Source organism: Zingiber officinale, chromosome 6A (genome assembly GCF_018446385.1).
Source record: "Zingiber officinale cultivar Zhangliang chromosome 6A, Zo_v1.1, whole genome shotgun sequence".
Taxonomy (NCBI): Eukaryota; Viridiplantae; Streptophyta; class Magnoliopsida; order Zingiberales; family Zingiberaceae; genus Zingiber; species Zingiber officinale.
The window spans coordinates 43,739,297-43,763,180 of NC_055997.1; the positions used below are offsets into that span (position 1 = coordinate 43,739,297).

At 38.1% G+C, this 23,884-nt stretch overlaps 1 protein-coding gene across 1 annotated transcript in view; it reads left to right on the top strand.

Annotated features, from left to right (window-relative positions):
- Positions 1-14,602, top strand: part of LOC121994777 (uncharacterized mitochondrial protein AtMg00860-like) — a 39,965-nt gene extending 25,363 nt beyond the window's left edge. The window contains exon 2 of the mRNA XM_042548700.1: positions 14,514-14,602. Coding sequence (XP_042404634.1) covers positions 14,514-14,602 — 89 coding nt within the window. The remainder of the gene's footprint in view (positions 1-14,513) is intronic.
- Positions 14,603-23,884: the final 9,282 nt, after the last annotated feature.

The following is a 23,884-nucleotide window of genomic DNA, read 5'->3' on the forward strand; positions in this document are numbered from 1 at the left end:
CAGGGTAGGACAGTTTCTGGCCATATGTCCTTCCAATCCATAGTTGTAGCACCTATTTGTGCCTATACGGCATATTCCTGGATGCTTCTTCCCACATGTGGTACACTGAGGGAACGTAGGTTGCTTGCTTGCTGGACCACCCTTAGAGTCGTTCCATTGCTTTCTCTTACCACTGTGGTTTCCTTTCCAGCTGGCTCTGGTATTTTGAGGTTTCTGTCCTCCTGATTGAGCTTGGCTCTTGCCTTCGTGCAGTGCCTTCAAATAGTGTTCGGTGATCAGGGCACTACTGATTAGCTCTTCGGCAGTCTGCGGTCTATTAACTCCACCGGCCACATTCAAAGCTATCTCGGGTCTGAGCATCTTCAGCATAAGTTTGACCCTTTCTCTTTCGGTGCTGACCAACTCTGGGCATAGGCGCGCTAGACGGTTGAATCTCTTCACAGCTTCATTAACTGAGAGGTCACCTTGTCGGAACTCGGTGAACTCGTCGTAGTGCTTGTTGGTCACACGCATGTGGAAGAATTCCTCGAAGAATTCAGTCTCGAAGTTCATCCATCTCATTTGATTTACTTGTCTCTTCGTTTTAACTCTGTCCCACCACATTCTGGCATCGCCCGTAAGGTAGAACGATGCACACTTGACTTTCTCGTGTTCATGCCAGTCTAATAGCTCTACTATGCTCTCCACAGTCTTGAACCAGGCTTGGGCACCCCATGGCTCGCAGTTACCGGAGAAAGCTTCTGGCTTCAGCCTCTACCACTGAATCAGGTACGCCTCCTGTCGAACCACTGGAGCTGGGCCTACCGGTGGTACCGGTGCCGGTAGTACCGGTGCCGGTGGTACTGGTGCAGTTGTAGGTATAACTGGCATTGCATTCTGATTCCTTGGTGGGGTAATAGGGTTCCCTTGCTGATTCGTCAGAGTATTTATTATTTGCTGTTGTTCCGTGACCTGACGCTGAAGTTTGGTGACTACATGCATCAGATCAGGTGGAGGTACTATCTCATCAACTGTGGTATTGCGTCTTCTAGCCATGTTTATCTTTATAATGACAACAAGGCTAGCATAAGTTATTATTATTCCTAATCTACCATCATGTATACTCAGACTAAAACTGTGACTTATCAAAATCAAAATAAGGTAACATGCATACTTAAATTAAAGCATTCCTTATCATACATAAAAAAATAGAGTAGGCATAGAAATTCTTACTTGGTGCGGCAGGATGTAGGCTTGATGTGTGTGTGTCGTGGAAAGGTAGACCTGCTCTGATACCATATTGTAATGCCCGGCCTCCCACTGCCTAGGAAGGGACAGGGTTACTTGAATCATACGTGCATGCATACATATAAAATCATGGCAGCGGAAACAATTATTTATTTGTAACTAAACTAATCATCATGCTTATCAACTGAACTTGTAGACATGCAAATATTCATGCATAAAACTTAATTAATACCAACTACTTAAAACATGGTTCATGATATCATAAGCATACTAACATGAAACCAGGAGAACATAAGTGCATAACTATCCATACTAGTTCAAGTACTATCAAGAATAAAGACAACACATGGTTCATATGCAAAACTTATAACATATAAGCACAAGGCAGTTTTCTTCCACCATGCCACTGCCACACACACTCTGGCCCTTCCTGCTGCTCCTCTTAGTTTAGCCATTCCTTTCCTTTTTCTGCAGTACAAGGAAACATAAAAACTATAAGCCCATAGGCTTAGTAAGTCCCTTTCCTACTCACTAAAACCACAAATCATACATAAGCATCGAGTCATATCATAACATGTGAGAGCATAAGCATAGAGTCATATCATAACATGCGAGAGCATAACATAACATCATATCATATCATGTCAGAGCATAAACATAAAATAGCAACATGATCATATAAGCATCATAAACATAATGTCAAAATGATCCTACATAAGCATAAAAGGAAAACACATAACATGAACTTGTAGATGCAAGATGTTCTTTTGAAAACATGTGTCATGAGATGAATACATATGAAAAATGTCCTTTTTGAAAACATATATCATATACATACTTAAACATAATCTCATCATGAGGGCCCGGCTTGTACCACATACATACATGAATGCGCACATCCTAAGTAGATCCAAGGTAGCAAACCTTGAACCTACTAGGAACTAGGCCCGTTTCATAGACCATCGACCTAGGGGTAATTTAGGAGCCCATCCCTTTGTACTAGGTCCGTTTCATAGACCATCGACCTAGGGGTGCTTATGAAGCCCACCCTTGGTACAAGCCATACAAAAGTAAAATATCATATCATGTTATCATATCTTAGCATATCATGTTTCTTATCATATCATGAAGAGTGCTCTTAATCCCAACTTAAGGGAAGCTTCTCTTTATCATATCATGAAAAGTGCCCTTGATCCCAACTTAAGGGAAGCATCTCTTAGGCTTTTCATCTTACATAAGCCTTTCATAAACATATCATGAAGCATAGCATGTTCTTGTCTTATCATGAAGCATAACATGTTCTTAGCATATCATGAAGCATGACATATTCTCATCATATCATGAAGCATAGCATATTCCTACAATATCATGAAGCATAGCATATTTTTATCGTATCATGAAGCATGACATGTTCTTGTCATATAAGGAAGCATAGCATGTTCTTGTCATATAAAACATATCATTTTCATGCATAGTTAGGGGTTTTGAGCCTTCTACAAACCCTAATCATACTTGGCCGAAACTTGCAAGGGTTTTGGTCTTGGATCTTAAGCAACTTTAAATAAGGAAAGCATCATATTAACATCACATGGTACTTATCATAACATAGAGGACCTTTAGCAAATATAAACCCTAGTTTTCTTGGTTTGGCCGAAACCTACATGTCATGGTTCTAGGTTTCTTTTTTTTTTTTTAGCAACATAAGCAAGAAAGATTTAAACTAACATCATATAGGAGAACCCTTCATCATAAGGAATCATGAACAAACATAGTTAGGTTTCAAAAGTTTACTCTAAACCCTTTTTTTTTTCCTCTTGGCTGAAACCTAAGGTGATGGTTTCTAACTTTTAAATCAATATGTAACATGAAACTTTTAACCACCATAGCATAGCAAGTGAGGTTTTTAATAAGCATAATTAGGTTTCTAACCCTAGTGTTCAACCTTGGCCGAAACTTGTAGACATGATTCTTAGGTTGTTCAAGCAACATTTTAAGCATGGATCTTTAACCTAATATCTCATGATACATAGCATACATGTGAGGCCTTTAGATATCATGAAAAGTTCCTTAATCCAAATTTTCTTACTTGGCCGAAACATACATGTCTTGGTTTTGGATTCTTTTTTCTTTTTTTTTTTAAACAATATGAAACTAGAAACTTTTAAACCAATCATCATATAGTGGGTACACATCATGAGGAAATCATTAGTAACATAGTTAAGTTTCTAAACTTCCTCTAATCTGCTTATTCCTTCTTGGCCGAAATCCTAGGAACATACATCTAGGTTTTTAACAACTTGAAGCATAAAACCTTTTAAGCAAATATCATACAATGGGTTATTTATCATGAGGAATCATAACAAGCTTAGTTGAATTTTTAAACTTCCTCTTATGCCTTTGTTTCTTGCTTGGCCGAAACCCTAAATTATGGATCTACCCTTTTATGCAACCTAAACAATAGAACTTTAGGCTAACATCATGTAGTGAGTTATAAACCATAAGGGGTCATAAACAAGCATAGTTTATATCTTAAACTTTCCCTAAACCGCTTTATCTATACATGGCCGAACCCTAAAGAGCAAGGTTCCAAAAATCTAAGCAATATCAACATGAAAAACCTTAACCTAACATCATGTAGTGAGGTACAAACCATAAGAAATCATGAACAAACATAGTTTATATCTTAAACTTTCTAATAACCATTTTATCTTTTCATGGCTGAAACTTCAAGAGTGTGATTCCAAGTTTTAAACAACATGAGTCCATAAAACTATTTAACAACCATAGATAACCAAAAACTAATAGATAGCATGTTTCCATCTTTCTTATCATGGCCGAACCCTACAAGATAACATCCTAATTTTTTTTAAAAAAATTTTCAAACATAGAAATCGTAGGAGGCTACTTGTACTGCAGGTGAGGGGGATACTTACTTCCTCTCGCTTGATTTACTAAGGAAAGTAACCTTGCTTGGTGAAACTTTTTTTTTCCTAGAGAGAAGCTCCTTTGCTTGGTTCGGCAATGGTGAGGAAGAAGAGGTTGGTTTTCGGTGGAGAGAAGGAGGAGGAGGAAGAGAGAACAAATGAAGTTTTCTTACTCATTTTTCTTATTTATTCATAATGAGAAGAAGGAAAAATGGTCTTTTCTTCCCTTATCTCTCTTACTCTCATTCATGAAAAGAAGAAGACAAATGAAATTTTCATTGGAGGAAGAAGAAGAAAACTCAAACTTTTCTTCTTAAGTGAAGGGGGCCTTCACCTTTCCTACCTTTAACTATCATTTCCCTCCTCTTTCTAACAGCACACCCCTGCTGGGGCTATTGGTTATAACATGGAACCACTTATTAAGAGGTCTAAGGTTCAATCGTTGTCATGCCTCTTTTTGGTTCTTTTTATTATATATATATTTTTTTAAAGAAGGATCCACATGAAACCCATTTAATCATGCATAATTTATGTAAAATTTCTAGGGATCCTATGGGTGTTACAGGGCTACCACCCCCTAGGATTTTTTCTCCACCTAGGGTTACCACTCCCTAGGACCTAAGGTTGCCACCCCTTAGGGTTTTCCTCAACCTAGGGTTACCACCCCCTAGGACCTAAGGTTGCCGTCCCTTAGGGTTTTCCTCCACCTAGCGTTACCACCCCTTTGGACCTAAGGTTACCGCCCCTTAGGATTTTACACTTGCGTAACCGCAGTTAGGACTTTCCTAAAACACTCAAATAAGATCATTAGATAACAATTAACCTAACTTTGAATCTCTTTTGCCATATTCAAAACTAAGGTTTGATCATTGGATGCTTCCCGCACCAACACTTAAGTGTCTAACCATTATTTACTAACTAACTATCAGAGGATAACAATGTTCACTTGGTTAGTCAAGTTAAGTGATTGTTGTTGGGTTGCAAGGTTGCAAACATAGTCCCATATTGGAAACACATGGGAAAGATCATGGGTTTATAAGAGAAAAGATATCTCCATTGGCATGAGGCCTTTTGGGGAGAGCCCAAGAGCAAAACCATGAGGGCTTAGGCCTAAAGTGGACAATATCATGCCATTGTGGAGATATCTAAATTCTTTTCGATCCTACAATTGGTATCAGAGCCCGGACTGCCAGAAGGTTTAATCGCCGACTGTACACAAGAGCTATGGTCTGATTGAACCATGTGGGTATAATATTGACCTCGAACAAAGAAAGTGGGGGCTCCTATGTTCGGATCAAGAGGACCAGACACTAGGCAGGAAGTCCTAGTTGCGACTAGGCAAGGAAGTCCTAGTAGCTCAGGTGGACCGAGGGGCAGGAAGACCTGGTGGGTCGAAGATCGGACGTGGGAAGCCTATGGTCCTTTGTTTGAGGGGGGATTGTTGGGGTTGCAAGGTTGCAAACATAGTCCCATATTGGAAACACATGGGAAAGATCATGAGTTTATAAGAGAAAAGATATCTCCATTGGCATGAGGCCTTTTGGGGAGAGCCCAAGAGCAAAACCATGAGGGCTTAAGCCCAAAGTGGACAATATCATGCCATTGTGGAGATATCTAAATTCTTTTCGATCCTACAACTTCTTGGATCGTGAAACGTTGATAGAGGGGGGGGTGAATATCGATTCGAAAAACAGCGTTAATAAGAGTTAAGCGCAGCAGAATAATAAAAAACTTAGACAAACTGAACACGGTGTTTTTTACTTCGTTCAGAGCCTGTGACGACTCCTACTCGAAGGCCCGTACTCCGTGAGTACTTTCGTTGAGCAATCACTAGCAGTTCGAAAATGATTACGATTTAAAGTACAGGAATGCTAGCAAAATAAAGAAAATACCGACAAGAATTAAAGAAAAGGAAAGGAGCGTATTGTCGGATCTTTGTTAGCGTCGCTGGAGTGTAGAGCAGTAGAGCAAGCAGTAGAAGACTTTCTTTTCGTTGTTGTTTTGAAGCTCCCCTCTGACCCTCCTTTTATATGAGGCTCGGGGCACCCTGGATCCCTTCCGGGTGCCCTGGTGGGACGTGGCAGGTCCAACCAGCAAGCTCCATGTGGTGACGCACGAGTTTGGATAAAACTTACCTCCAGGCGCCCGGATCCCTTCCGGGCGCCTGGACCTCCGGGCGTCTGGATCCCTTCCGGGCTCCCGGACCTACTATTTCCAAGAACTCCTTCTCCTGCACAATAGAGTTAGTCCGAGGCAAATATATATCCTGTAAAATAGATTGTTAGCACAATTAAAGTTCAACAAAGTAATAGCAAAGAGTATGACTTAGATTTCGTCTTTCCGAGACCGGAATCTAGTCACGATCTCGACTTAGATATCCGAAATGGATCTAAGCCGGATCGACGCCTAATGTTCCCTTCCCGGGAACGCGTCCTCGTAGTCACTCTCCTCCAGTGACTTACCTTACTTACCTGCCAAACGTCCGGTCAACCCTTCGACTCGTCTGGACTTCTCACTAGCTATCCGGTCGGCCTGTCGACCTAGCAGGACTTCTCGCCAAGCGTCCGGTCAGCCCTTCGACCCGCTTGGACTTCTCGCCAGCTATCCGGTCAGCCGGTCGACCTAGCTGGGCTTCGTGCCAGACATCCGGTCAGCCCGTCGACCTGTCTGGACTTCTCCTACACACTTGATCAAAGTGTCAGACAACAACAAACTAACTTAACCTGATTTGTCATTCATCAAAACCTGGGTTAAATTGTTAGTGCTAACCGCACCAACATTCTCCCCCTTTTTAATAGAATGACAACCTGGTTAAGTTAGTGAAAACATATGCAAGAAACAACATGCATTTATGTGGTTTTAAAGTTAGTTTGTATTTTCAAATTGGTCAAATTGGTTTAGCTAACTTAACCACCTAACCCTCCCCCTTTGGCATTTATCAAAAAATAAGCATGGATTAAGTAAGCATAAACATAGACTTTAGACAAAGTAAGAAATAATGTCAAGTTAATCTGGGGGAGTTTAAACTTTTGAAAACTTGTTTAAAGCATTAGCTTTTTAGAAAAATAGCTAAGTTTAGATAGTCTAATCTTCAAACATAATTGTATAAGTTCTAAATTTCAAGATCAAGTTTAAATTTTCAAAATAAGTTTCAACTTTGAAACGCTTTTCAAACATAAGTTTTCAAAATCAAAATTCTAAAACTAAATTTTAGAATTAAGGAAAACAATCAGTTTTAAAACTTTGAAATTTATTTTTCAACACTAAGTTTCTAAAAGATTCAATTTTCAAAATTAAGGAAAAATGATTTTGTAAAATTAAGTTTTGAAAAAAATCTAATTTTCACAATTTTCAATAACAAAGCAATTTTTAAAACTAATTTGTGTAAAATTTAACTTTCAAATCAAATTGTCAAAATTAAGTAAAATCAAATTTTAAGAACTAGATTTTTAAATTCAATTTTCAAAACTAAGTTAGATATAATTTTCAAAATCAATTTTTTAACAAAAAGTAAAGCCCAAAACAACTTAGTTTTATAAGAGTTAGTTTTCAAAAATAAGTTTAAGAAATATTTAAGAAAACATTTTTCAGTCACTAACATAAAATGTTGAAAGTATTTGCTAAAAATATTCAAAGCAGAATATTTTTTTTTTAAAACAAAGGAGTTTTCAAAATAATTTTGTAAAATTCTTTTTCAGAATCAAATTTTTAAAAAATAAAAAATTGCACATTTTTAACCAAGTTGAGTTTACACTTTGATTTTCAAAAATAAGTTTAACAATTCAATTTGAAATACTGAAGTTGTTTTATTTCTCCCCCTGAACCTGACATTAACTCAAATGTCTAACCAGTTTGTTACTGACTGACTTATCAGAAGATAGCAGCTTTCACTTGGTTAGTCAAGTTAAGTTCAACCTTAACTTGATTAATGTATATTTTGTATTTAACGCCCAGACTTATATCGATGCACTGAAATAAGCATCTTAAGTCTTAGGCAAGTGGCCTATACATCTCACCCCTTTCTATGTTCGTCAATCACAAGTAAGGTAAACCTAGAGTTTTGGTGAGATGCTCAAAACTAGTCCTATGGGTACATGCTTTCTAAGGATTTTGAACTAGTCTAAGGCTAAAAATATATTTAAAAATCTAAAAATAGGAAAGTTTTGAAAATGAAATATGTTTTAACCTATAATTTGAGAATAACCATTTTTGAAAAATATTTTTGAAATTTGAAACTCCTAGTCTATTAAGCACGAACATAATCAATCCATATCAGAAAGAACACTAGATAGATCAAAAAGTATTCTACAAGTGATGTAGATAACTGAAGTGTCATAAGTCGAGCTACTGAGATGAGGAAGGGGGTGGTCCAGATCCCAAGGAGCGGAGTAGTGTCATCACGCTGAAAGTCAGAGTTCTCCTGCTGGAGACTCGCCATGGCTCTCTCTAGTCCGGTCATGCGGTCAGCTAGAGTGTGTGGTGCGTGATGTGGTGCTCGAGCTAGTGGTGGAGGTGGAACGGCCTCCTCTGGAAACAGTGCAAGCATGAACTCATCCTGCTCGGCCTCCTCCTGTGCATCTGGATCGTGCTGGTGCCGTGCCCTCCTCCGCCAAGACATAGTACCGTCACCCTCATCTATGTGGATACTAGCTAGAGAGAAGTTCCTAGCTGCTATGACGTCAAACTCAGTCATATAGCGAATGTCTTCTCTAGTGACATCAATGTCCAACGAGGACATATATGCTGTCAGAATGTGACAGAAAGGCATGTGGACTCGTCTATTAGTCACGTATCCAGCAGAGTAGATAATAGTGGAGAAGATATGTAGGATGATGTCAATATCTAACCTATGACTTAGGGCATAGAGTAAAAATGAATGGAAAGGGCGCATCACAGTGATGTCCCGTGTAGTCAGTGGTAAAATGCAGAAGACTAAGACCCTATAAAGAGCGTAGTCCTGGACTCGAAGTTCTACCGACCTAAACTGGGTCACAGTGGGATCTCGCTCTCCCTAAAAAAAATACGAATAAATCGTATCAAAAGTGATATGTGAGTAGGGATCTCCGAATGGTAGATCCCCGGGAGGATAGCACAAAAAGGAACAAGTGGATGGACGTAACCCTAAAAACTCCTGGATCGTCGTAGGGGATAGCGTGATATCAGTACCCGCTGCTCTAGTGGTATAGGTAAGGTCGTCTACTTTCACTAGGTTGTTATAAAATTCAGCACACAGACTTATGTTTACCGGACTAGTACATTCAATAAGGTTCCGTAAGTTATAGTGGTTTATAACCTCCATAACGGGAGCACAAGAAACTAGAAAGAACGATCTATCTATACATTTAGTCCTAGAGGCCATATAAATGGTTGACTCAAACTTGACTCTAAGTTCATCTATGGGAAACCTAGGGTCAGTACTAGCGTTAGAGGGCCCAGCACCAGTATTCTTTCGTTTCCTACTGTATATAAAAGAGATATTCTAAATGAAAATATCAAGACAAAGTTAAAAGAATTCTAAGAAAAAGAATTTACCGAGGAGCCATCGTAAAATATAGAACTAATGACCTTGGTTGAGTCGCAGCAGCATCTTCACCGCTAGAAAATTTAATTTTAGAGCACTCTCACATTGAGGTTCGGATAGAACCTTGGTAAGAGTGAAAGGTTATGGGGCAATTGTTGGGGCCGCCTGCTGCCCCTTATTTATAGGGAGCTCCGGGCGCCTGGAGCCATTCCGGGCGCCCGGGGTTGATTTTGGGCGGGGCGCCCGGATCCCTTGCGGGGCGCCCCGGAAGGGAATACCAGGGGCGCCCGCCCTGGTTTTTTTTTTTTTTTTAATTGAAGTTTGATTAATTCAAAATTTAACTTAACTAATTTAATTAACTTAATTCAAATTTTAATTAACTTGATTCAATTCAAAAACACCATTTTAATTTTAATTAATTTTAATTTAATTTGAAATTTAATTCAAAGTTAGTATTGACTAATAATTTTAAAATAGTTTTTAAAGTTAATTTAAAAGTTAAAATAATTTTTAAAGTTTAAAATAATTTTTAAAGTTTAAAATGATTTTTAAAGTTTAAAATGAATTTAAAAGAAATTTAGTTTTAATTCAAAATTTAATTTAAATTTAAAATTTGAAATTTAATTTTAATTTAGTTTAATTTGAAATTCAAAATTTAATTTGAAATTGGAAATTTAATTTAAATTTAATTTAATTTGAAATTCAAAATTTTAATTTTAATTCATTTGAAATTTGAAATTTGAAATTTGAAATTTAATTTTAAATTTGAAATTTAATTTTAATTTAATTTAATTAGAAATTCAAAATTTTAATTTAATTCATTTGAAATTTGAAATTTAATTTTAAATTGGAAATTTAATTTTGATCCTTAGTCATCTCACCCGATTTAAGTTTTTAATCAGGGAATCCTATAATTTTGTGAGATGGGTTGGATTTTAATTATGGAGTTTGGTTTAACTTGTGTTAGATTCAGGTTTAGCTTTGGTCTCTACAAATAGGCATTTTTCGGATAAACTTCTAAGCTTGGTGAGTCACATGGACGTCATTAGAAGTAACCAACCTTTCGAGGTTTTTCGAATAGTCCTATCCACGGAGCTTAGTACTAAATCTTGGTCTAACTAGTTAGGATCCATTTAAGGGTAGCTTCGGTTAGTTCCACTTGGCCAAATGCACCAGATCGAAACCATATCTTTCTAGACATGCGAAGCCCAAGCTTCCCTAACGTACTATCATCCAAAAACTTCACTAGTACCATGATTCAAGTTAAACTTGGTCTCTTTTTAACTAATCCTAATTACCCTGTCGGGTTAGTTTGTTTAGGTTACCCTGTCGGGTAAGTTAGTTTTGGAGGTGCCAGCTATTCTGGAGCCTCCCCCTGAATTATTGGCCTTTAATTTAAATTTTCGCTTTAGGTTTGTGTCGATTTCTTTTATAATTATAATTAACTTGGTGGTAATTTATATTTTGTTGAGTTTTTGATTTCTTTGACTTGTATTTTGGTTTTTGATTTGGTTTATTCGAGTTTATATAATATATTTTTTCTTTAGGTATATAATATTGATTCATTCCTACTTGCGTGGTCAAACACGCTTTCGGAACCCAAGCTTGATTAGTTGATTTGTATTGGGTTATTAATGACTTAAAGGTTTTATTTGAGTTCGACTTGTATCCAAGTCCAGATTTATTATAACAAGCTTTTTGATTGTTCAGGATTAAGTCTAGATTTTTTGATCTTGTAGTGAATTTTTCTAGTATTTCTTTTAAGTCATTAATTTCTGATTTTAATGATGAATTCTCTTCAAGTATTAGATCTTGAGTTGGATTTGAATTTTTTATTTGTTCCTTGAGGTCTTGATTTTCCTCAAGGAGTGATTTGTTTTCATTTTCTATTTTAATTAACTTACTATTTAAGCAAGAAATAATTTTAAAGAATTTTTTGTTTAAATTAAAATATACCTCATCCGAGCCTTCAGAAACGAGTACGGACTCGTGGTTTGATTCGGGTTCGGACCCGTCTTCCGATTCATCTCCTGACTCGTCTTCCGTTTCAGCTTCGCGGGCCATCAGCATGAGGTGGCTCTGGTGTTTCTGCTCTTCTACCTCCGATTCGTCCGAGGAGTCATCCCACGTTGCTTTGAGGGCCTTCTTTTTGGTTGGCTTCGGTTTGTCGAACTTCAGTCTTGGACATTCGCTCTTGTAGTGCGCCTTTTTGTTGCATCCGAAGCAAGTCACATTCTTTTGTTCCGCGGGAGGACTGATCTTTTGAAGGTCCTTTTTGCTGAAGCTCTTTTTTCTCCTGGTGAACATTTTTCTTACCAAGTTCACCAGGTATTCTTCGTCTTCTGAATCTTGACCGGAATCCTCTTCAGATTCAGACTTGCTCTTCTTTTCTTTGGATGGTCCTGCAAATAAAGCAATACCTTTCTCGGCTCCAGCATTAGTTTGTTCATGTAATTCTAACTCACAGAAAAGCTCGTCTAATTTTAACTTAGATAGATTTTTTGAAATTTTGTAGGCATCTACGATTGATGCCCACAAGCTATTAAATCTCTGTTCTCTATCTGATGGCCTATCGCGTGGAGTCCATTGAGGATGTCCTTGATTCTTGCGTGTAGTTGACTTGCCGTTTCCCCTTCCTGCATTTTTATATTAAATATTTTATTTAAAAGTAAATCTCATTTTATTACCTTTACGTCTCTCGTTCCTTCGTGCAGCTCGATCAATTTGTCCCATAATTCTTTAGCATTCTGATGCGGTCCTACCCGGTTCAGCTCTTCTCGTGTTAGGCCGCAGTGTAGCGTATTGATTGCTTTGTTTTCTATCGACGCCTTTTTCCTCATGTCCGAAGTCCACTGTTCCGTGTCTAGTGGATTTCTAGAGTTGTCGGTTGGAGCTCGGTAGGCCTTTATAACGCTGAACCACTGATCGTAATCCGTCTTTAGGTACACCTCCATTCTTTTCTTACAGTAGGAGAAGTCATCCCCGTTGAATAGGAGAGGACGTACTGTGCTGAAGCCTTCTAGTTGAGACATTCTGCACACAAGTAAACAACGAAAAAATATTCCAAGACTTGGTCTTGGATTAGTAGTGCGGGAAAAAATAATAGCTGTATCTAAATTGGTGTTGCACCAATTTAGATTTAATTGCAACGAGAAAAAAATTCCCAAATTAATAATAATATCAACTTAGAATTAAGCGTAAAGAAAAAAAGAAAAAAAATATTTTCACGCCCTGTCTGATTGGTGGTTGCACCAAATCAGAGTGGTACCTGCTCTGATACCACTTGTTGGATCGTGAAACGTCGATAGAGGGGGGGGGGGGTAAATATCGATTCGAAAAACAGCGTTAAAAAGAGTTAAGCACAGCGGAATAATAAAAAACTTAGACAAACTGAACACGGTGTTTTTTACTTCGTTCAGAGCTGTGACGACTCCTACTCGAAGGCTCGTACTCCGTGAGCACTTTCGTTGGGCAATCACTAGCAGTTCGAAAATTATTACAATTTAAAGTACAGGAATGCTAGCAAAATAAAGAAAATATCGACAAGAATTAAAGGAAAGGAAAGGAGCGTATTGTCGGATCTTTGTTAGCATCGCTGGAGCGCAGAGCAGTAGAGCAAGCAGTAGAAGACTTTCTTTTCGTTGTTGTTATGAAGCTCCCCTCTGACCCTCCTTTTATATGAGGCTCGGGGCGCCCTGGATCCCTTCTGGGCGCCCTGATGGGACGTGGCAGGTCCAACCAGCAAGCTCCACGTGGCGACGCGCGAGTTTGGATAAAACTTACCTCCGGGCGCCCGGATCCCTTCCGGGCGACTGGACCTCCGGGCGCCCGGATCCCTTCCGGGCACCCGGACCTCCTATTTCCAGGAACTCCTTCTCCTGCACAATAGAGTTAGTCCGAGGCAAATATATATCCTGTAAAACAGATTGTTAGCACAATTAAAGTTCAACAAAGTAATAGCAAAGAGTATGACTTAGATTCCGTCTTTCCGAGACCGGAATCTAGTCACAATCTCGACTTAGATATCCGAAATGGATCTAAGCTGGATCGACGCCTAATGTTCCCTTCCCCGGAACGCGTCCTCGCAGTCACTTTCCTCCAGTGACTTACCTTACTTACCTGCCAGACGTCCGGTCAGCCCTTCGACCCGTCTGGACTTCTCGTCAACTATCCGGTCGGCCCGTCGACCTAGTTGGACTTCTCGCCAAGTGTCCGGTCAGCCCGTCGACCTACCTGGGCTTCGTGCCAGACATCCGGTCAGCCCGTCGACCTGTCTGAACTTCTCCTACACACTTGATCAAATTGTCAGACAACAACAAACTAACTTAACCTGATTTGTCATTCATCAAAACCTGGGTTAAATTGTTAGTGCTAACCGCACCAACAATTGTATCCAGTTAGTGTTTGACTAAAAGGGGATTACTTAACTTGATCACCGTTCTGTTTGGTATTTTGTGCCCAGACTTATATTGATGCACTGATATAAGCATCTTAAGTCCAGGCAAAGGGCTTATGCATCTCACGCCATTCTATGTTTTAAAATACACAATCAAGATAGACCTATTGTGTTTGTGAGATGCTCAAGTCCTAACTCTATAGGAACATGCTTTCTATGGATTTAATTTAGACTAAGGCTAAAATTTATTTTGAAGATTTAAGAAATTGTGAATTTAAAAAAAAAAAAGAGTAAAGAATCTCCCTTAGAATTTTTAAATTTGTCAAAGAAAACATAGTAGTCCTATTCTATTAACCATATTCCTAGTTGATCAAACAACTGAGATAAAAAGTGGGAAATAGCATATGTTCAAATATTTATAGAATCTAAAACATTCACTTTATAGCTAATAATGTCAGAGTTGACCATCAGCTAGAGGTTGAGGCTGCTCAGGCGCTTTCACAGTTCGCAGGATCTGTTGCAAACCAGTGGTAATCTCCTCCCGGAGAGTAGAGAAGTTGATAGTCATCTCTCCCCGAATAGTGCTAAATCCATCCGAGACTGACTGTCATAGCTATGCGGAGGATTCCTTGAGTCGAGCCAGTCAGTCCTCGACAGATAGTGAGGTCGAGGACTTAGTCGAGATTGAGGGCTAGGTCGGAGTCAGAGGATATCCGAAGGGCTCCTCGACTATGAATGCTAGCATCTCTTCACCGAGTAACTCATCCTTATCCTCGCCTGGTATATCTGGCTGTGGTCCTACTCTCCATGTTAGTCCCCCCTAGCAGCGATATTTATATGTACTAATACAAACTGACGCTGACCAATCTCGCCATATGCACTAAGGGGAGTGAGCGTACCCTTAGTCATTTCTACCCCTATGCATGAAAATATATATGTCAAAATGTGGCAATATGACATGTGAACTTGCAACCCAGTGACGAGACTGGATGTATGGATAACATTATGAAACATTTGTAATGCAATATTGATGTGCATAAATTATATACACTTTTATGCATACTTTGACGTACATCTACTTGTACTTCATGCATATAATGTATTCTTATTCCACCCTACTTCATTATAATGTCATACTTTCATTACATTTTGTTTAGAGATCTACTCTTTGCATATTTTGATTGACAGGACGTGATTTGGAGCAAAAATGGAGCTTAAATGGAGTCTAGAGCTTCCAAAATGCCCGAGCCGTGCTTATGAGGCATGGATGTGTGAAAAAATGGCACAAAACAAGACCCACACGGCCTGGCTGTGCCTAAATGCATGGTTGTGTCAATTCCACACGGGTGTGTCAATTCTACATGGCCATGTCATTTTCAGCACTGGAGACTAAAACTAAAATAGCTATAACTTTATGCTTGGTTGGAGTTATGGGCTGTTCTTTATATCAAAATGTAGATAACTTCAAGATCTACAAAGCTTATGAAGAGTTCAACCAGAGAAAAGCACGGATTGAAGGCCTAAAATGCGTTTCTATGAGAAACGACCTTGGCACATGGCCGTGTCAAATCCTGCACTGCACACCAAGAGTAAAATGGGAATAACTTTGTGTTATATTAGAGTTTTGACATGTTCATTATACTGAATTGTAGCTAACTTCAAGATCTACAACTTTACTGAAGACTAAAACTCAAGAATACCAAGATAAGAGGTGCTAAAATGGCCTATAAGTGTACACATCTTTGACACACGGCCAAAAATAGCTACGCCGTGTGAGCCACACGACCGTGCAACATTTCCAGAGAGCAAGAGAAACTAGACCGTGTGAGCCACATGACCGTGCAGAATTTCCAGAGGTCAAAAAGAGTTAGTCCATGTGAGCCGTATGGCCGTGTTAGCCACATGGTCGTGTGAGCCACATTGCCGTGTTGCCTATCTAGAACTAAAGTAGAACATGGCCGTGTAAGCCACACGGCCATGTCACCTTAGCCGAAAGTAAGATGTATGAGATCGTGTGGATCCACACGGTCGTATCACGGGTCTTATGGTGCCCATGCACTACTCTATAAAAGGGGGTTTTCTTCCCTTTTCACTTATCTTTGGCTTGGGGCTTACCCCCATTCCTTGGAGGAGGGTTCTCCCCCTTGGGGGAACCCTAGAAATCACATCTTCACCTATCCGTCTACCTACAGAGCAAGGGAGCACTTCCAAGGATGCTACGCTTCAAGGATAAGAACTCTCGTCTTTCTACATCTTTGTATTGGGTTGTAGTTTGCTTCTTTCTTTGTCTTTGGTTGTATTTCCTTTGCTATGGAGTAGATCTCTAGATCTAGGATGTAGGAAGTAGCTGTGATGTGATTGTAGATGTATGAACTATGTATTTGGACATTTTCCTATGTAATGAAGTGTTTATATCATCATCTATATGTGTTGTGCCTTATATGCGTTTGACGAAATGTGTGTGAGGTAAATCCATGTAGATGTAGGGTTAGATCACCATGTAGAGGAAGAGCCTTGGAATGTAAGATCAAGGGACCTTGTGATAGAAGGTATCCCTTACTTTCTACGGCAGTTCCTTAAAACGGGGATCGACTCTCTACTAGGAAAATTAATTAGAATTTAAAGGGTTCTTCCAAATTAATGTTAGGAAGTGACTTGTGTAATCTAGGAACTGGACCGTGGGCCTTTGTTTGAGAAGGATGTTCCCTATAATCTGACTTTATAAATTACCTCTTCTACTTAATTGCATAAATCTACCGTTAGGAAGTGATCTGTGTAATATAGGAACGTGGACCGTAGGCCCTTGTGACAGAAGAATGTTCCCTATAATCGGACTTCCTGAATTACCTCTTCTACTTAATAACGGTAGAACTTGGGTAAACTCTTCTGTGCAATCTTCACGGGATTGTATCGGACTTTAGTTAGAACTCCTACACAAGTGTAAGCATGGAGTTAGGTAAATTAATAATGCATAGGGACATTAACTAGCATCACAATGAAACCCAAGTCCTAGTATCTATCCATCCCCAAATCTAACTCTCTCTCTTTCTCTACTCTTTTACATTCCTTTTCTTCACTCTCTCTTTGCCAACTAATCTTATGTTTGTCTAGATAATTCACTGTGCAAAGTTAACTAGTACTTAATCAACAGTCTCTATGGGATCGATAATCTTTTATATTACTGACGACGTAACCGTGCACTTGTGGTGACGTAACATGTTTTTGGCACCGTTACCCGGGACTGTTTTCGATTGACATTAGTTGATTAGCATATGAGTTACTCTGGACATTCTTCTTTTTCTTTTTGTATTTTCTTTCTTGTTTTCATTATGCATTTTATTTCTTGTCTTTAATTCTGTATTTTTGTTTTTTCTTATAATTTTTTTAGATATCTTGAGCACTAACATGTCAATCATGCCTTTAAGAGAATTTTTCACACCCATGAATGCAAGAGAAAGATCTTACATCAATAAAAATCATGACTCAGAAGATAATCAATTTGAGTTCTTTTGTAGAGTGTGTTGAAGCACGTCTCATCCAGCTGCTATTTGCCACTTTTTTCAATAAATTACTATTACTCTAGAACTTCAGTATTTGATTCAACCTCAACATCAAGATAGATATGAGCAAGTTCCTGATACTTATGACTATGATTGGGGAAATTATCAAATTCAGAACCTTTAACCCTAGCTAATTTCAGAGCAGAGTGAGCAATCACTATCCTAGCAGCAGATCTCTAATCCTCCTCAATATTACAATTAATTTTTGACGGATCATCAAAATTTGGACTACAACTGCATACAAAATGTTGAGCATACTTCTCATGTAAATCAGAGTTCGTCAGAGTTTCAGGATGATTCATCATTAGATAAACCACATCATTCACAATTAGATAAGCCGGTTGTCTGGGAGGACTCCCAAAACTCAAATACTCCTATTCCTAGTCAGAATTCTGAAGAGATAATGGTACAACGGGGGATCCTAGCTCTATGGTTATTGAACAAAATTTCTAATAATGTTGTTCCTTCTATTGATAATTTTGATATTAGTAGACTCTTCACTACTTATGATGATGATGTGGTGGATAAAAGTGTAGAGACATGTACTATGGAGGAAATATCCCAAGGATCACCTCCTTTGGTCGCACAACCATTTGATACAATGGAATTTGTAAGAATGGAATTGGTTGATGATAAATGTGTAGGAACTTATGCAATGGAAGCAAAGCCCCAAGAATCACCACTTTTAGAGGCACTTCCACTCAAACCAGAGCTAGAACCACTACAAAATTTTGAAGAGGTCACATCCACTTGTTTAGAACTTTCAGGTACTTCTCAGCACTACAAGGTTAGTATTCTTAGTGATCTTTTAGAAAATTTTATGAAGGTACCTATGATTGATTTTGTTGGATGCGATTCCATTTATTATAACTGCTTAACTAAACTTGATATCATTCTAGTTCTTACTTAATTAACATGTATGTGGGAGGTATATTTTTCTTTGGGTGTGCAGTTTTTCATGAGGTTGATAATTGGAAGCTCAATCTAAACCATCTCTAACCACCAGAAAGGACTTTTAAGGAGATGAAGATGAAGAGAGCGGTGAGACACTACATTGTTCTTATAATGACAACTCTCTTCATAATAAATTGGGCCATTAGAAGAAAAGTCTGGAAGTTTCTCACTCCGGCAAGATTACGATTTCGATGAGCCTAATAAGGGGTCGAGCTAATGACCTTAAACAAGCGCTTCTTGGGAGGCAACCCAAGTTCAATCTTATTTTCATTCATGTTTTTAGTTCCTTCCGAGTTTCACTTCTTTCCTCATAATAAGCTCATATCTTCTACTTAATTTTTCTTATCTATCTTTCTTTATAAGATTAAATGTTGTGGAAGAGTGCAACTCACAGATAGAGAAGTATCTTCAGAACATGAATGTCTTAACCATTTGGAGCTTATCATTTGGTAACTCCTCTAACTTCAAAAATCTCCTCCATATTTCATTTCAAGTTTTTATTGGGACAATGAAAAGTTTAAGTCTAGGGGGGGGGGGGGGGGTTGCATTAGATGCATTTGGTTTAGTTTAGTTTTTGCTTATTTCTTTTTGCTTAATAAATTTTTCCTAGTTACATCATTCATCATATCATGATTGTTTTTCCCCTAATGTAAAATGCTAGCACGTTTTATCTAGATATTTATGTTGTGTGATTTGGTATGCTAGTATGTCTATTGATCTATGTCTTCCTATCCATAGTAGCATGAAGTGAGCATTGTTATTACTAGAAGAATTTGAATGTTGACCTAGTTTTAGGATCTCTTTACATTATTCTCGACTTTGATGGTAGATATTTTTGAAAATAGTCATGATTCATAGAACCGGACTAGTACTCTTACTTCTATAGTGACCTCTCAACTATATTTTGGTTACTGGATAAATTTAGATCAGGCAAGCTCATTTGGAAAAATCAATCCCTAAAAAAAATGAAAGTTTGTTCAAGTTTGATACTTTGCAAAAATTCAAAGAAATAAAAAAATAAGGGATAAAAATAGTTATCGTGAGTGGAAACTAGTAATTCACCCTTTTGAGACCGAGTTAGATTACTAGGAAAATGAATGCTATGTTTCTCTTGATACTGAGTATTCCTTTGAGACCTTGTGTAGACATGCATAGCATTTTTGTGGGGAATGAACCTTGCGTGTGGCAAGTAAGTGCCTATCTTCAGAAGTATGAGGAACACAGTTAAATGAAAAATTGACTAGGCTTAGAGATTGACACTTGAGAAAGTTAAGCCACTTATTACACTAAGCACGGAGAACTTCTACTTAGGCCATAATCAAATAAATTTTGTATCATGCTCATCATTGAAACTATATGATAGGTTTATGTTGAATCATTATGGATTATTACATATCATCTACACGCATAAATCTAGATTGTGGTTTTTGCTTGAGGACAAGCAAAGATTTAAGTCTGGGGGTGTGATGTTCATAGATTATATATACTTTTATGCACACTTTGACGCACATCTACATGTACTTCATGCTTATAATGTATGCTTATTGCACCCTACTTCATTATAATGTCATACTTCCATTACATTTTGTTCGAAAATTTACTCTTTCCATATTTTGATTGACAGGATGTGATTTGGAGCAAAAATGGAGCTAAAAAGCATGGAGCATCTGGAGAAGCCAAGCTTGGGATGTGTATGGCACACAGGTCTGTGGCTATCCAAGTCAATCATGGGTGTGTCAATTCCACATGGCCATGTCATTATCAGCACTGTAGATTAAAACTAAAATGACCATAAATTTGTACTTGGTTGGAGTTACAAGCTCTTCTTTATATCAAAATGTATATAACTTCAAGATCTACAACTCTTATGAAGAGTTCAACCATATAAAAGCACGTCTTGAAGGCATAAAATGCGTTTCTATGAGACACGACCTTGGCACATGGTCGTGTCAAATCCTGCACTCCATATCAAGAGTAAAATTAGCATAACTTTGTGTTCGGTTGGAGTTTCTAGATGTTCTTTATACTTAATTGTAGCTATCTTCATGATCTATAACTTTATTGAAGACTATAACTCAAGAATACCAATATAAGAGGTGCTAAAATGACCTACAAATGTACACATCATTGATACATGACCAAAAATAGCTAGGCCATGTGAGCCACATGGACGTGCAACATTTCCAGAGAGCAAGAACAACTAGGCCGTGTGAGCCACACGACTGTGTAGTATTTCCAGATGTTAAAAAGAGCTAGGTTGTGTGAGCGACATAGCTACGTGAGTCACATGGCCGTTTGAGCCATATGGTCATGTAGCATATCCAGAACTAAAGCAGAACATGGTCGTGTGAGCTACACGACCATGTCACCTTGGCTGAAAGTAAGATGTATGAGGCCATGTGGATCCACATGGCCGTGTCACATGCCATGTGGTGCCCATGCCCTGCTCTATAAAAGGGGTTTTTCTCACCTTTACACTTATCTTTGGCTTGGGGCTCACCCCCATTTCATGGAGGAGGATTCTCTCCCTTAGGGGAACCCTAGAAACCACATCTTCGCCGATCCACCCACCTACAGAGAAAGGGAGCACTTCCATGGATGCTACGTTTAAAGGATAAGCACTCTTGTCTTTCTACATATTTGTATTGGGTTGTAGCTTGCTTCTGTCTTCATCTTTGGTTGTATTTCATTTGCTATGGAGTAGATCTCTAGATCTTGGATGTAGGAATTAGCTGTGATGTGATTATGGATGTATGAACAATGTATTTGCACATTTTCCTATGCAATGAAGTGTTTATATCATCATTTATGTGTGTTGTGCCTTGTATGCATTTGACAAAATGTGTGTGAGGTAAATCCCTGTAGGTGTAGGGTTTGATCACCATGTAGAGGAAGAGCTTTGGAATGTAAGATCATGGGACCTTGTGACAGAAGGTATCCCTTACTTTCTAAGGCAGTTTCTTGAAACGGGGAACGACTCTCTACTTGGAAAACTAATTAGAGTTTAAAGGATTCTCCCAAATTAATGTTAGGAAGTGACTTGTATAATCTAGGAATGTAGACCATGGGCCCTTGTGTGAGAATGATGTTCCCTATAATCAGACTTCCTAAATTATCTCTTCTACTTTATTGCATTAATCTACCGTTAGGAAGTGATCTGTGTAATTTAGGAATGTTGACTGTGGGCCCTTGTGATAGAAGGATGTTCCCTATAATCGGACATTCTGAATTACCTCTTCTACTTAATAGCGGTAGAACTTGGGTAAACTCTTTTGTGCAATCTTCGTAGGATTGTTCCGGACTTTAGTCAGTACTCCTACACAACTGTAAGCATGGAGTTAGGTAAATGAATAATGCATAGGGGCATTAACTAACATCGCAACGAAACCCAAGTCCTAGTATCTATCCATCCCCAAATCTAACTCTCCCTCTTTCTCTACTCTTTTACATTTTCTCTTTTCTTCACTCTCTCTTTTCTGACCAATCTTACATTTGTCTAGATAATTCACCATGAGAAGTTAACTAGTGCTTAATCAACAGTCCCTATGGGATCGATAATCTTTTATATCACTGACGACGTAACCGTGCACTTGCGGTGACGCAACAAATATCAATGTCTAGACACTGGCAAAGGGCATATAAAAAGAAAGAGTGGGAAGGTTGCATCATCACAATGTCATGAGATATGATCGGCAAAATGCACATGGTTAGGACTCTATACAGGATATAGTCCTGGACCCTAAGAAAGTGTGACCTTAAGTCTATCACTGTAGGTAATCTATCCTCACCCCAAAAATGTATATATATAGTATCTAATGTAATGTGAGAGTAGGGTTCACCAAATGGCAACTCCTTAATAGGGTAGCACAAAAATGGACATACAGATCTCCTAAGTCCTAAGCTATCATATAATAAGGTGGGGGGAAAAAATGAAAGTCCTTTCCACCAACTCTGGTAGAATAGGTCAGGTCATCTATTTTAATTAGGTTGTCATAAATTAGGCATATAAATCTAGTTTACTAAATGACTACAGTAAACTAATTTATCTAATTGGTAGTAAACTATAATCTCTATAATAGGGGCATAGTATTGGGTGAAGAAAGCCCTACTTAGATATCTAAATTTCAATGGAACATATGTGTGTTTCATAAAATCTAATCCAAGCTACTCAGAGGGAAACCTAGCATTAGTAGATGGGGCATTAATAGGGCTAGGGGCAATGTGTCATCTTTTCCTAATTTTATGCAAGCATATTAACACAAATTGACAAAGAGAATGCATATAAACTAAGTATTGATGAGATAAATTGAGTTAAGGTATACCTAGGAGGTATTTTTGAGGTTTGGAGATGAAAGAAGGTGGGAGAAATCGGTCGGAAGGCACCTTTTTGTGTCCAAAATCATGAATAGAGCACGACTCTGTTTGTTAGAAAAAATTGGATCGAAGGAACTTTCAACCAGGTTCAAGACACCTTCTATGCGTTATGGAGAGCACCTTCAAAGAGAAGAAGGTGTCTTTCATTGGTTAGGGTGGGATTTTTCTCGCCCTTCCGAGGGTGCCTCCAATGGGCATGGAGGCGCCTTCGGTAGGTGTATGCACCTTTTTTTTTTGTTTGATAGATTTAAAATGAGTTATGTGTAATATGTTAATTAACCTAAATTTAATTCAATTTTGATTTTAGGATTTAATTAATTTAATATTAGTGTTTATTTTGATTTAATGAAATTTAATTTAATTTAATGCTTACTTAATTTTAATTTAATTTAATTTAATTTAATTTAATTTATTTTTAATTTAATTTAATTATTTACCTTAGTCATCTCACCCAATCTAATCAGGGAATCCTATGATTTTGTGAGATGATTTAATTTAAATTTTTGGGTGGGGTTTAATTTTGTATTAGATTTAAGTTTAACTTTAGGTTCAACAAATAGATATTCTTTGGATAAACTTCTGGGTTATGGTGAGTCACCTGGACATCATTATAGTAACCATGACTTCGAGATTTTTCAAATAGTCCTATCGACTGAACTTGGTACAAAACCATGGTCTAACTAGTTAGGATCCATAAGGGGTAGCTTCAGTTAGTTCCACTATGCCAAATGCACCAGGTCGAAGCCATATGTTCCTAGACATGCATATACAGAGTTTACCTAACTTACTATCATTCAAAACTTCACCAGTACCGTAGGTCAAATTAAACTTTTATCCGTTTTTAGACTAGTTTTAATTACCCATCTGGGTAAGTTATTTATTTTTGGAGGTGACAATTATTTTGGAACCTCCCCCTGAATTATTGAGC